The 14,829-nt window shown below is 55.1% G+C and overlaps 1 protein-coding gene across 7 annotated transcripts in view; it reads left to right on the top strand.

Annotated features, from left to right (window-relative positions):
* The window catches only part of DLGAP4 (DLG associated protein 4), a 179,938-nt gene that overhangs the window by 96,845 nt on the left and 68,264 nt on the right, over positions 1–14,829 (top strand). For 3 of the 7 annotated variants that reach the window (XM_076352238.1, XM_076352240.1, XM_076352239.1), the window contains 3 exons: positions 9,474–10,516; positions 11,146–11,199; positions 11,929–12,099. The exons of 1 other annotated variant lie outside the window; for it this stretch is intronic. In XM_076352238.1, coding sequence (XP_076208353.1) covers positions 9,566–10,516; positions 11,146–11,199; positions 11,929–12,099 — 1,176 coding nt within the window. In that variant the 5' untranslated portion in view covers positions 9,474–9,565. The remainder of the gene's footprint in view (positions 1–9,473; positions 10,517–11,145; positions 11,200–11,928; positions 12,100–14,829) is intronic. 3 more of the 7 variants (XM_076352242.1, XM_076352241.1, XM_076352243.1) reach the window with 3 other exon arrangements.

The following is a 14,829-nucleotide window of genomic DNA, read 5'->3' on the forward strand; positions in this document are numbered from 1 at the left end:
CTTGCAAAGCTGCAGAGACCTCGTGGCACAGCAGCAACAGCCATCGCCATTCAGAGCACCCTGTTACTGCTGTGCCACAAACATCTAGGGCAAGGAGCCTGTCCCTACTCTCCCAGCTATCCCCACCTCCTCCTCATCTGCTTAGTCCTCGGTAGCCCCAGTCCTGGGGCTGCTGCTCGCTCTGGTAGCACGGTGAGACAGGAGGATCCGGCTGGCAGTTTGGGGCAGGGTGGTAGCACAGAAGGCCAAGCAGAGTGGCCTGCCTTCCTCTGTGTCACAAGTTTTCAGTGCAAGTATGGACAACCTCCATCCCTGGGAGTCCCAGCATAAGTAAGGTCGAGGGCAGCTGTGTTCAGTGCTTTTCATCTTCTGCTTGCTCCACGGAGGACTTTGCAAACACACACACAACCCTCCAGGCATCTTGAACAGCACTGACCAGAACAAATCACTTTTGGTCCCAAATGGTCTCATTAGCTGCTCTTCCAGACAAGCTGGAACATGCACCATGTTGTCACCAGCATGTGCCCCAAGTGCCCTGTAAGAGAGCAGAGACTGCAGGTAGGTTTCAAAAGACAGTGACCCTTGCTCACTGCCCTGGTCCTTCCACTCCATCTCATCAGCTCTCCTGCTTTCTTCCTGAAAACTCTCCCTTTCTTATCTTGCCTTCATTTGTCTCATTTGACCTACTTAATGCTTTGCATTTCCTTCTTCAGAGCAGATCCCATGTTCTGGAGAACTTTGAGAAACTTCTATTTAGGGACAGACAAATAGGTTGTAAAGTTTCTGGGGTTCTGTTCCCTTGAGAGTTGATTATATTACCAGTGACATTTGCATGAAAATACATTCTCTGTCTCTCTCAAGAGTTCATCTGCTCCTCCAGCTTAGTCAACACTTGAAGTCAAAAATCTTTGTCATATTGCAGCCATTGATTTTCACAGCATTTGGTTGTGCTGCTACGAAAAAAAAAAAAAAAAAAAACAACGAAGTATTATCTAGAGCATATAAGGAAGAAAAATTATTCTTTGTCTGTTTTGGGAAGGCTCCAGTCAGACCCCGTCCCTCCCCATCACCCCAGTGGGCATCAGCTGGCAGTCCCAGCAGAGATACGCCTTTGCCTGAAGAACAAGCAGGGGACCACAGACACGCACCAAGGCTCCCAGGGCTGCGGGGCACTATTCAGCTACCATGAGGCCTCAGGAGCGGTATGCAGATTCCTCATTAAAAAGGCACAAACCACTTAGTCACACGTGAAGCGAGACGTGAGGAGATCCTTCCACCAGTGACATGGTACTCAGTAGCATTGAGAAATCAGTGCTGCACACTTTCTTGAGCTCATACGCCAATGTAGCCTACGCTGGGATTTGCTTCATCTGGCGTTAGGTGCCTGGAAGTTGGATTTGTAGATGGGCTGGGCGAGCCCGTTGGGACACCTTCGAGCACCAGGACAGACTGGCCCTCATAAAGCAATTCATCATCTGCTAAGGAGGTATCCCAGGTAGATGAGACATATGACTCACTGGAAGCCCCTGTCTCCCCTCCCTTGCTGTACGGAGAGTGAGGGGGAAAGGGCGGATGTGCCTCAGTTCTCCCAGTCATGCTGTCACATGTCTCAGTGGGAAAGTCCCGGTGACATTAACCCCACGGGTGCTCCGCAGGACACCCTGGCTTAAGCTCTTCTCAGCAGCCCAGGACGGACAGCATTGCTGGCTGCTCAGACCTCAGTACCCACTCTGCCCCTGGGACAAAGCTCCCTGGCAGCAGTGGGAAACTTCCCGGGGAGAAGCGAGCAGCAGCAGGAGGCTGGAGGAAGGTCTGTTGTATAATGAATTGTTCTAAGTAGAAACCAGCTATTTTTATTCCCTGCGTTTAGATTCTGAACTCTTTGAATCATCATTAATGCAACGCCCTGGAAGCTGGCGGCCCCCCTCGCTGAATGCCACACGAAGTGTTCCTGCTAATTCAGGGAACATTTGAATTCATGCGTGTAGGCAGACCGACGTCACCTATACCACAGTATACAATTTTTTGAGCTTCTTGTGGCAGGGTGCGGGGAGTCATTTTTCTTCTGCAGGTTGCGAATCATTTATTCCTTATCTAGCTAGTTATTAGCACGCTGCTAGGTTTCTATATATAAAAGCCACCCATGTGTTTGCAGCCAGCTTGGATGGCTGGGCTGAGCTTTACGTGGGAGGTTATGGTACGTGGAGCCCTGGAAGAGCTGATCAGCAGAGGGCAGGACTAATTGACTCCAAAGGGTGCCTGCAGCCCTGTCAGGACAGGGGTTTCTTCCTTCTGGAGGACTTGTGCCCTGAGCAGTCCCATTTTACAGGCTGCTGCTTCTCCTGATGCTCCTACCTGCCTCTCCTGAGCAGCACCTGAATGGCCTCCTGGCCCTTCGTGGTCAGCCCTGCCTCAGTAGTACAGGTCCCTCCCCAACCAGTCCTGTTCGGGTGAACCCTGCTTCAAAGGTTATGATCTCAGGAGATGTCTTCCAACCTAAACAAGTCTGTGATTGCTATATAAATGCCAGCCAAGAAGCCTGGCGAGAGGGTCTCTGGCTTCTTGCTGGTACCACCTGGACCAAGGTCTGGCTGTGTGTCTGGTGCCTGGTGTTTTGCACAGGTACAGTGATTTTGTGGTGCATTATGTTCTTTAGATGGGACATGACAGAAGTTAGGATAAGAGGGCCGAGCTCTCCTGGGAGGTGGTAGGTTCCTCCCTCCATTTAGCAAGGATGAAGGCACCTGGGCTGGCATGCAGCGTGGGGGCAGCAGCTCTGGTGTTTCCACAGGGAACAAACTTAGAAGCTGTTGGAAAGCTCTGCTGGTGGGAATAGCAGGAAATCTATGGCTAAGCTGTGAGGGGGAGGCAGAGAGGAGAGGGAAGCAAGGGAAGGGAGGAATGATGCTTTCAGCTGTGATTTTGGGGAGAAAGAAGAGCTCTTCAAGTGCCCATTTCTGGATCAAGGCACCGCTCAGTCAGGGCAGCCATGGCTGTGTTCGCAGAGGAGGGCAGCCAGGGAGAGGACATGGACTTCTTGCATCGAAGATGTGTGCCAAGGGCATGGTAAAAGGGAGGGAGGCAGCACAGAGCCTGCACCCACTGCTGGCCATGGGAGATGAAATGCAGCCACCGGGCCAGTGCTTGCAGACTGCAGTCCTTCACGCTGTTGAAAGCTGCAGAGGTAGGTCTGACCTCCCTCTTGGCCACCTCCAGCACCTGGCAGGGCAAGCCTGATCCCTGCACCTGGGTCTCCACCATGCACACCACTGGCAACAGCACACGAACACACACACACAGTCCACAGCCACATAGACATGCGTTTGCCCTCATGCTGCAGTCCCAACACACATGCACAAGGAGCAGAAATCCAGGTGAAAGTCGGGGTGCTCTCGGAGCTCCCTGTGCCCTCCCAGGCTTGGTGAGAAGGAGCGAGCCCTGCCCGGTGACCCCCAGCGCTGGCTGCCTCTGCCACACGTAGGACTTGTAAACACCGGCTAATTGCACAGTGAAATCCTGGAAATGGACTGAAGCAGAAAGCAGCGAGGCAAGGCTGGCAGGGTAAGGTACTGCATTTCCTCCTCCTGTCACCTCCTCGCTGAGAGAGGGCAGAGGGTTTGCCCTGTCCTCTGCCCTGTCTTTTCCATGCCCTCAGTATAAGCTGTTTTAAGGTGGGTTTTCAGAATTTAAGTGGGAGTTTGGCCTGCGGGAACCCAGAGGCAAGAGAAAATGGGTAGTTTCTCCTGGAAACCCAAAAGTTAAAATGGAGGCACGGTGGGCAGTGGCACCTGGTTTGCCCCAGTCCCTTGTGGTGCAGAGCCCCAGCACAGAAGCTGATCAAAGCCGGTGGTCCCTAACATGGTTGGCTCGCAAGAGGTGCTCTGCCCTCTCACAAGCACAGTGGCCCCTCAGGCTTCGTTGGTTTGTGTCTTGGGGCTCAAACCTGTTCAGAACAGGCAGGGAGCAGCCCCTGTGGAGCAGTGGTCCTCTGGCTGCTGCCCTCACCTGTCACAGCAACAGGGGAGGAATTACTGTGGGGAGATGAGGACAGACCCATGGCCAGCGTCTCCTGGGCAGCAATCCTCTCAAGGACACAGTGCATAGCCTGGTGGAGCATCTCCAAGGAGACATGGAGCTAGTCTCCAAGGGTGGAAAGGAGGAAGGAGATCTGTTCTCCTTGTGCAGGGTGGACAGGACAAGACATGACAGGCTGGAGCTGCCACCAGAGATCCCGGATGGATAGTAGAAACTTCAGAGCTTTATAGGATCGCAAAGATGGACAGACATCTCCAGGACAGCTCATTGGACTTCTGCCCTGGTGCTGCCCTGGGTGACATTTTGACAGACTTCTCGCTCACGCTTTCTGCCAGGAGTTACAAACCATAATTTCAATGACTCACCAAACACTGCCTGGCTGGGCAACTGGCTGGATGGACAGCCATAAGCTGGGCAGGCATGCGAGAGTGAGGACAGGACAGATAGCTAGGAAATCATTGCTTTGCTAGTATCTACACTGCATTGCAGCTGTCTCTTCTTCTCTATCCAGTTCCTTTCGGTTACCTCCTGCTCTGCCCGGAGTTTGGGCCAGCCTAATCTCTTTGCTGTTAAAAGGAGACAGAAAAGCAAATATTTGCAGTCCTTGAAGTATCTCTTACAACAACAGAGGCTTTTCAGCTCACAATGAAGATATGATTCAGTCGTCCTGAAGTGGAGTGAACCATCTCTCGCCAGCTTCAGCAGCCCCCAGACCGGCCCCATCTCCCACTCACAGCAGACAAGCGCAGCAGCTGTGGGTCCTACAAGTCGGAAACATTGGCAGTGCTCAGCCAGGGGAGGAGAGGAGTCGCTGCTGAGCAGGAAGCTTCTTCAAGCAAGGCTATCATCTCCTGCATGATTTGAGATTTCATACACTGCTTGGTGTCTGGAGCTGCAGATGTATTTTGCAGGACTTGCTGCTGTAAGTGAATTCAGTGCAGCCGGTCTGAGCCTGCAAACAGGCAGCTCCAGTGCTGCTGTTGTAAACCATGCCCGAGAGGAAGCTGACTCCAGCTGAGGTTCAGAGTGATTTGGGACACACAAAACTGCCATAAATCAGCACAGGTCATCCGCTGTACTTCAGAGACCTCTGAGCATTAGCAAAGCCACTGGGAAGAGGAAGGGCAACCCCGAAAAAACACAAGCTGAGGGGAAGGAAAGTAATGGGGCCATGCAGCAAAACCAGCCCCTTCCCCTGGGCTCAGGAATGCATCCTCTCCATGCCCTGGCAGCCCCTGCTATGACCATCTGCTAAGCAGGGTCTACTTCTGCCAACCACTCTAGATACCCTCCCTGTGGTCAGAGGCCGTCCACCTCCTTGCCGTGGTGCCTGACTCAGGGCAAGGGGACACAGCAGGGGCACCAGGCAGCTGTCCTGGGAGACAGACTTTGCCCATTTGCAAGCTGCAGGATCATGGATTTGAGAGATTTAATTTCATGCTTTTTCATCCTTCCAAATTGGTGGGGAAGAGGCTTGTTGGGTTTTTCCCTTCCCTGACCCCACATCTCAAGAAAGTGCCAAGGATTGCAGAGAGTAATTGAAATTTAATGAAAACAGTTTAATCTGTCTTAAAGGGAAACCAGCTCACAGAGGATGGAACAAACACAGCATGGTGGGCACCAGGGGCTGGGGGAGTCCTGACTGCCCCACCAGCCCTGACCCGACACATGCCCAGCCGCAAGGCTAGCTCCCCACGCTGCAGCTGGCCATCAAGTGAAGGGATGCCCAGGGCAAGCAGGACAGGCAGGAGGATCAGGACCTGTTGGCAGCCCTGCAAGAGCCCACAGGAGGAAGAGGGATCAATAAACTATCTGCCATATAGAAGCGAGTGTCCACCCTTGGCAAGAGCACACCAGCCTGGGACAGCGGGAGCCCCCTGCCCTCCCCTCCTCCCTGCCTTCCCATCCCTTCTGCTCCTGCCCCTCCAGCCCCCCCCTCCCAAACTTCACTTTTCCTCCCTTCCCGCTTGTCCCCGCAGCCCCTCAGTCACTCCTCACTGCCCCTCTGCTTCTTGAGCTGTCCTGAGCCAGTCCAGCCCCCAGCCCCACTCTTCCCTTGCAAGCCAGGCTTTCATTGCATTTCATTTATTTGCATTTCATTTATTTAACTTCATTTCATTTCCCTATTTATTTTGAGTCCTAAAGCAGTTTTACTTTATTCTGGAGGCCAGTGAACACAAAAGCAGTGATGCTGATGTGCTTTATGGCGAAGCAGTCACAGGGCTGAAGTCTCAGGAGTGCCTGGAGATTTCTGCTTCCAATATTGATTGCCCTTTGTAGGAAAAGATGTATTTACTACCAATATCCAGAGACATCCCATTATAATCAAATCAGCGCTGTGTTGTCTCCTTAGGGACTGTCTGACTCCTGTAGCGTAATGTGACGGGAGAAGCACAGCATCCATCAAAGCCGGGATGGCCTTGGGCAGCCAAGCCCGAGTGAAGGACCTTGCTGGGAGTCTGGAGCTGGGGCATGGAAGGAAGGGAGAAAGAGGCCACGGTGGGCAGAGCTGAGCCTGGGCAGATCAGGGTGGTATTCAGGGAGGATTTGGGCTCCCCGCTACCTGCAGGGCTTCCCCTCCAAGTTGGGCAGCGTTGAGCTTATCCATTCATGGCCACCTGGAATTTAAAGGACCAGATGGACGGCTCAGTCTGGAGCTCATCCTTCTACACCCCTCCTTCTCTTCTGTCCAGAGGGTTTCCTTTGAGAACATCTCCTGGGCCTTTTTGTCACTGCTCTTTAACACTGCACTGATGCCAGCTTGCACAAAGCAGGAGCAGGGCTGCCTGGCCCATCCATGAGTCTCTCTTCTGTGGCACTTCCAGCCAGCACCCACTGCTGCTCCACCAGCTCACATGGGTGTTGTCCTATGGGCAAGGGACTCCAGAGACACTGATGCACCTAGCTGCTGAAGAGCACAGCAGGAAAAGGATGGCACCCACAGAGACCATGAGCAGCTGGACACCAGTCAAGGATAATGTTGCATTGAGTGTTTTGGCAAGAAGGGCAGGTCTGGTATCAAAGTCCCCCCAGCTCAGGCCAGGATAACAGCCATATCCTCATCCCCAAAATGCATGGGCACTGTCCGTGTGGTGGAGAGGCCTGAGGACGAAATCGTCTCTCCCACACCACCAAAGCCCAGGCCACGTGGCAGGGCACCAGGTTGTAGGTGAAGGCAGCCGGACCAGCTGCAGGGTCCAGGTCAGCAGCAGTTCAAGAGGACCCACCCCATGGGGCTGTACAGCTTCTCCAGGTGAGTTTCAGGAGAGGTGGGACAGGACAGAGCAAGCCTTGTGTGGGGCCACAGGATCCCCTGGGGACAAGAGCTGTGCAGGTTCACATGAGTGCTGGGGGGCAGCTGGCAATGCCTAGAAGTGCACTCGGCTGAGTTCACCACGGGGTGGCTGGCAAGACCCCCCTGGGACCAGGATTCACGGGAGGGGGAGTGGGAGTCTCCGTGTCAGAGCGGGGCGGAGAGCCCAAGCTGCACTCTCCTGCTGTCTGCAAACCACTGCTTTAAAAAGACAGGTTGTGTTTTGCCAACCCGCTGGGAGCAACAGAGTTAGATGGAGACTTTTTAAAACCCATCAAGCTATGGAATACATTGCACTTCTTTTTTCTGTGCTTCCAATTATTTAAAGCCCTAGCTGCTTTTCATTATTAATACATTTTTTCTATGTGTGAGGAAGGAAAATGAGTCTGTCAATTCCTGTTGTCCTTCAGTGATTGCTGACGCCACTCCCCGCACCAGTTTGGTCCTAGCTGCTTTTGCTGACCAGACTGCGTGCAGGAGGACAGGCTCCTCGGGGAGACCAGAGTCAAATTTGTGGCTGAACAAGGAGAACCCAGGAGCCCAGACTACCAGCTCTGCTTCTCACAGGGTCACACCACTATGCTACTTGTTGTCTAGGAATAAGCAAATGATGGTTTTCTTTCTCACAAATTCACTGGAGGCTCTGAGGGTCCAGGCACTATTTCCCCTTCCAGGTGCATGTTGGGGAACATTGGATCATCCTAATGTTGGAAAATGGCTCTTCTGCACAGAACCCTGTCATCCCAGCTCCCAGAGCAGCCCTCTTCATCTTACCAAGGAGCAGCCGTTCAGCTATGTGTACATGTTTTGGGGCCCCGGATTTTGCAAAAGTATTCTAGGATCCCAGTTCTCCAGATTTTTACACCCGTAGAATGCTTCAGTGTTCGCTAGTTGCCTTCAAGCTGCACTCAAACTAAAATGAAAAGGAAATAGGAAACTAAACTTAAAGGGAAAAGGAAATAAGAATTTGTTTATACACTATGTGATTTCAAACAGGTTTTAAGTATGGAAAATCAACACATGGATTGATCAACTTAACTTATCTATATGTTCATTGATTTTCTTTAAGCAGCCCCAAAAAGTTTGGTTTTTTTCCCTGTATAACCCAGTGCAGATGAGGATCCCTCCAAGCTGAGCAGGACAGGGTAAGTGCACCGAAGAAACCTTCAGTGAGGAGCTCCCCTGCCGTAAGGGGACCCCCTGTGTCTGGCTGCCCCCCTCCACCACCCCGCAGGGATGCCTGTACCTGCTGAGTGGGCCACAGATGGCCAACCTCAGCCGCTTGCTGTGGCAGAGGAGGGCCATAGCGAGGGACAGCCAGCCAGGCTCACAGGGTGACACAGCTCCCTCAGGAGCAATGCAGCAAGGTGGGAAAGATCAACTGAGCAGCAAACAGATTCTCAGGTCAGGCTCTGAGTGTTCAGAAACACCTCTGCTCTCATCATAGCTACTGAAACAATTTCCTCTGGGGTAAAACATGCCATAAACTGGGGTGCTTGTTGGAGAAGAGATGTTTGACATCATACCGCATTAGCGCAGCTGCACGCAACACACAGAGCAGGGCTGCCAGCCCCCTTCCAAGATCCAGTAACCACAGAAACACAAAGCATAATGCAGAAGATGGGATGCTTGGCTCCAGACTTCCCTTGGCTCAGGCAAGGCCCGTGTGCAGTGTTTGACAGCAGGTTTTTCTCCAGCCCCCTGAACAAATGGGACAGGAGCAGTGATTTGCTGGCAGTGCCCCTGCTAGCCTTTGTTACACTGGCTGGGGAAGGGACTCTATTAAATAAACATATGCAGAGACCAGAAAAATAATGCAGCTGCATTATTTAAGCAGCCTGTGGTTGAGCACTGGGACCCACAAGCACTTGAACTGCAGCTAGAAAGAATGAATCCTTCCCCTCCTCCTCTCCTGTACTCTGTTCTCTCCAGCCCCTGGTCTCATGCCCCTGCTCCTCCCCTCCTGCCATGTCATCTCTCTCCCATCCTGCTTCTCTCTTTCGTCCCTTAATCTTGGGGGAATTTGCTTTTAGAGCTGGCACAGCCCTCGCAAGGACGCCCCGGTGAGGAGTGGGCTGCCAAAGAGGTTCTCGGCAGGCTCTGAGCATCTCTCCTCTTCCTCCAGGTGCAGGGAATTCTGCGGGGGAGCAGGGTTGGTGCTCCTGCAAGGGCTCTGCCGCACCACCCCTGAGCAATGCTCTAGGAAACACTGGGATCATGAAGGGCTTAGGAGATAACAGAAGCCGCCACCTCTCCGATAACCTGGACTCCCCTCAAGACTCTCTTTATGCCCCCCAGGACAGGAACCCTTATCTCCTCAGCCCCACTGACTCCTTCACCATGGACCCCCGATTCCCAGCCCAGAATACCCTCCATGGCGACTGTCTCCTTCCACTCAACAACCAGATCTCCAACAGCAGCACTTTCCCTCGCATCCATTACAACTCCCACTTTGAGGTCCCAGATGACAACCCTTTTCCAAGCCATGCCCAAGCCACTAAAATCAACCGCCTGCCTGCAAACCTTCTTGACCAGTTTGAGAAGCAGCTGCCCATCCACAGAGACGGCTTCAGCACCCTGCAGTTTCAGAGGAGCGATGCGAAACACCGGAGCGAGAGCCCTGGGCGCATCCGGCACCTTGTCCACTCTGTCCAGAAGCTATTCGCCAAGTCCCAGTCTCTGGAGGGCCCCACCAAAGGCAACGTGAATGGCAAGAAGGGGGCAGATGACCCCAAGCAAAACCGGAGGAGCAAGAGCAAAGACCGAGCGAAGACCTCCGAGCCCAAGCGCAGGACCAGATCCAACATATCAGGCTGGTGGAGCTCAGATGACAACTTAGACAGCGATACCTGCAGCTACCGCAACCCAATGGGCCTCATGACACTGGGCCGGCAGCCGGACCACAGCCAGCCGAAGTATTTCATGCACGCTTACAATACCATCAGCGAGCACATGCTGAAATCCTCCAAGAGCAATAATGACCTCAAGGTCACCCCTTGCACCAATATCCCCATCAACAATGACTCCAACTACATTAAGAGGGGCTCCTGGTCCACACTGACACTCAGCCATGCCCGGGAAGTGTGCCAGAAGGCCTCCGCCACAATCGACAAAGCCTTGCTGAAATCCAAGTCCTGCCATCAAGACTTGGCCTACCACTACCTGCAGGTGGGTGCAGCAGAGGGGTTATGACTTGCTCCATGTAGGGAGAGTGCAGGAAGACAGGGGACACCCTCTTTTTATGTGCCCTATTGCCCGGTAGACCTTATCAAACAGGTCCAGATGGTTCAGCTGCCACCTCAAGTCACATTGCCAGGAGAGGGCTGGGGGGGTTAAATTTATCAAGGCCCCAGGGACAGACCACCACACCTCCTGCGGGGACACTGGTGCTGATGGGGTCCAGCTCCCCCAGCTGCAGCGCTGCCCCAGGACCCCCCAGCCCCCACTCTGGACCATGGCAGCATGGGGAGGAGGTGGTGTGCCCACACCGCAGCCTTGGCACCCTCTGCTGTGATCCCCATTTGCTGTGGGACCCCAGCACGCCCCCGCTGCCCACCCAGACCCGGCAGATGCTGTGGTGGAGTGGACTCTTGGGCTCTTGGGCAGCAGGGAACGTAGCTGCCCACAGGTAGCTGTTTTCACTCGGTGCCCAGGCAGCTGGGCATGCCGAGGAGCCGCAGCTCATATCCCACCTGGACACAGCTCCCCAGCCTCCAGCCAAGCATCACCGCCATCCCACAGTCTGAAGGTCACCAGTAATAACTGATGCTTAACCCCTTATATCCACGCATCTCAAGGATGTGCCGGTGTGCCCAGTAAGCCCCACTCTACAGAGCTTCCCCGGAGCACTGGTAGGACCTGCAGCTCTGCGAGGCATGGCTGCCTTTGCTGCTCACCTGCCCACGGGGCAGGGCTGTGGGGCCAGGAGGGCAGTGCCAGCCGCCCCGCTTGCATGGCAGAAGCCTGCATGGCTAATGCTGGTTTGAACCCCCCCTCCCCCCCGTCATCAAAGTGCCAGATCACTGTGGTGGTTTCAAAAAGCAGCACTTGAAGAACATAAACCTGGTTGTGCCCCAGAGCGAGGAATGAAGATAAATAAGCCAGGCCTGGATGGGGGGAGGAGGGGACTAGTCTATGTATGTAAATCTCCAGCATCCTTCTTAATGCAAAGGTGTCATGGGCTCCCCTGGCTGTGGCCAGCGGGCTTAGAGGCTTTAAAGAGCAATGAATTATTGAAGCACACTCTGCTTCCAACACCTTGCTGGCCATGGTTGCAAATCAAATTTCAGAGGGACTTATTGCATCAGGAACGTCATCAAACAAAATGTTCTCGGCCTGGTTTCTTTTTCTTTGCCCCCCTCCTTTCAGTTAAGTGTTAGGAGGTTAAAGAGCTGCAGACAAAATATCTGCCAGCACTGTTCCCCCTCTGGGTGTGACAGCAGAGCCCAGCGCAGGCAGCCCCAGGCGCCGAATGCAACCCCCACAACCCCTCACCTCCCGGGGTTTGGCCACGGCCAGGGGTACAAGACTGCCCTGCTCCTTATTCCCCACCCATGTAATGAGCCTCCGTTTCTCGACAGCCTGACGGAGGGCTGTGGGCACAGCTGGGTGGCGTGAGCCCGGCCAGCAGCTGGGCAGCCCCACCACTCGGCTGGGAGGACACGGGTGCCGCCCTGCTGCAGCCGAGCGAGCCCCCGCGGAGGTGGGACCAGCCCCTCAGCCCTGGGCCGACCGACGCAGGCAGCGGCCAGGTAGGGATCCTGTTTTGAGGGGAAGCTTTTGCCCAGCTCCCTCCCTGCCCTGACCCTCCTGGGACCATCGGACGGGGTCAGCAGCCTGCACCATCAGACTCGGACCGGGAACAGGCTGGGTAGGGAGCAGCCAGCAGCCGCTGTCGGCATGGCTGGAGGGCCACTGGGGGACGCCAGGGTGTGACCGGCATCCCGAGCACCTAGAGCAGCCCCCGCAGCCGGCAGCGTCTCACCAGCAAAGCCAAGACCCCAGGCATCCAGTCCAGAAAACATGACGTTCGGTGACCCGCAAGCCGACAGGTCACGGATGCTCGGGCTGACCTCGCCCCCAGATGCCCGATGTGAGCCCCGGAGGGCAGGGCACAGGGCTCAGGGCCCTTGGGGTAGGATGCGGCGATTGTATCCGGACCCCTCCTCGGCACAGAAAGGGGACTAAGCTGGCGATGGAGAAGTCAATTCTGGAGCCCAGTGTGTGGGAAACGTCCTTTTGCAAGGCCACATGTCACCTGCCACCCGCTCCTCCCTGGAGCAGGATGAGCCCACTCCCTGCTTGTGCCATGGTGAGAGACCGCATGCATCTGCCTGCCCGCAGAGCCCCCGGTGCTCGGGGAGCACGGGGGCCCTGCCCTGCTGTGGATGGTGCCGCTGCAAGGCAGAAATGCCCAGTGGGTCCCAGAGGTGGAGAAGTGCCCCTCTGACATGAGGGAGAACAGGAGGGATGGGATGGGGACAAACAGGACACCCCAGCCTCCAGGCTGGGCTAAGCCCCCAAGGCTATTCACCTCCCCTGCCCCATTTGCAGGTTCTGGGTAGTCTTGGGGCTCATTGGGGATTATTGGGTGTCCACGTGATGTTTCCAGGCCCATCCCCAGACCCAGATGTTGGAGCTGAGAGTGGGTGATCACCCAGCTCCAGGTCCAGCCCTGTCCCGTCAGGGTGGGGGGTTTCTTGGGAGCAGTTCCCAAGGCGACACAGCACTGTCCTTAGAGCACAGCTCCCAGGGAGGGAGGCTGTGCTCCCCGTCCCCTGTTCTCCCTTCCCCATGGGCCCCACATGTGGCTGGCGGTGCAAGGGAAGAGACTGAGGGGTCAGGATCCCAATGGCCAAGAAGCTCCTTGGAGTGAGAGATGCCCCAGGCAGGGGGTGAACAGGAGCAGGCAGGGCTGAGCAGCATTTCTGCCCTAGGCACAGACTCAGACCCATGTCCGTGGATACCAAGACCACCTTGAAGAGATGGGCAGTGTCGGAGCTCCCAGGGGACAGAGTCATACCACAGGCACCATTAGCCTGATGCATCATCCAAATTAGCCTCCCCAACCCCACTTACAGTCAGACCGCACCGAAGCTTCCTTAACCCCCAGTAGCCCCCAAAATAAAATTCGTAATCCAGGGCGGGTGGCCCATTCAGTGCTAGCCACTCTGCAGATGGTGGCTGCCCTCATACCAGCCCCACGGGGCAGGAAACCCAGCCCAGGTCCTTCCCAGAAGGTGCCCTGCCAAAAGGACAGATAGGGCCCATAGGCATCCTGGGCTCCAGCTTTCTTTCTTGAGGATGTGCCTGAGACCACATGTAGCCCTCGGGACACCACGAGGGATCCGGCCCTGGAGGGAGTGGCGGTGTACCCGCATCGGGCTCAGTCTCTTTGCATTGGAGCCTGGCTGCATGGCACGTGCATCCCTGCACACTGCATCCGGCCCCGCGGGTGCCTCGGCGGGTGCATTCATGTGTGGTGCATGTCTGTGTGTGCCGGGGCTGGGCTGCATGTCAGAGCTGGCACACATGCAAATGGAAACCCTATTTGCTCTGCGAGTCTCTCTTCCCCCAGACCTCACTGAAGTGATGGTGCAGCTCTTTTGCCCCTGCCCAGCACCCAGGATTGGAGTTTTCCCCTCCCCTCCTCTCTCCCCTCTGTTAATGCTCCAGGTGACTGGGGAATGCCCCAGGCAGAATTAAGGTAGGGGGAAACCTCTGTGTGGCCCCTTCTTTCCTTTTCCCTCCACTCTGAGCTCATGACATGGACAGCAGAAGAGCCAGAAGGCACTGCTTCGTTGCAGCATGCAGTATTGTGGCAGGATGGTGTCAGTGAAGCCCAGCTCCCAGGGATGGACATGTGCCTGGATCCCACATGCCTGCACCCCGGGGACACTGCATGGACCAGGCAGAAAGGAGGATCCACATCCTGAAGCCTGGCAGAGCATCTCTGCTGTCCACTCCTCCTCTCCTGTGCAGCCACTGGGCAGGGTAGATCCCCGAGCCCTCTGTGCCAGCAGCCACCTACAAGGGCTCTTGACCTGGGCATCCTCTTGCTCCCACCCCTTTCACACCAACCAAACCACCATGGGCAGAACCAAGTCTACATCTGGGAGAGCAGCATGAAGAGCAGCAAGGCTCCCACAGCCTGTGAGGAGCCTCCTGAGCTTCTCTGTGCCAGGCCTAGGTGCAACACAAGGCAGCCCTCATTTCCACTTTGTCCTTTCTGAAATACACATGCTGTGTTCAGAGTCCAGGGTCTCAGCTGCCAGGAAAGTTGCTGCCATCAAGGTGCTGCACTGGCCACCGTCGAGGTCTGTCCCTTGACAACAGGAGGTGCTCTGTGCTCTTCAACCCCATCAACAGAGCTTCAGAGACTATGGAACAGGCTCCTCACATCCTCAGGTGCCTGAAGGTGCAGAGAAGCACCCTGGAGGATCTTGAACAGCACTTCAAGTACCTGCACTGCTTTCAAGGAT

The sequence above is a fragment of the Aptenodytes patagonicus genome, chromosome 14 (genome assembly GCF_965638725.1).
Source record: "Aptenodytes patagonicus chromosome 14, bAptPat1.pri.cur, whole genome shotgun sequence".
Lineage (NCBI taxonomy): Eukaryota > Metazoa > Chordata > Aves > Sphenisciformes > Spheniscidae > Aptenodytes > Aptenodytes patagonicus.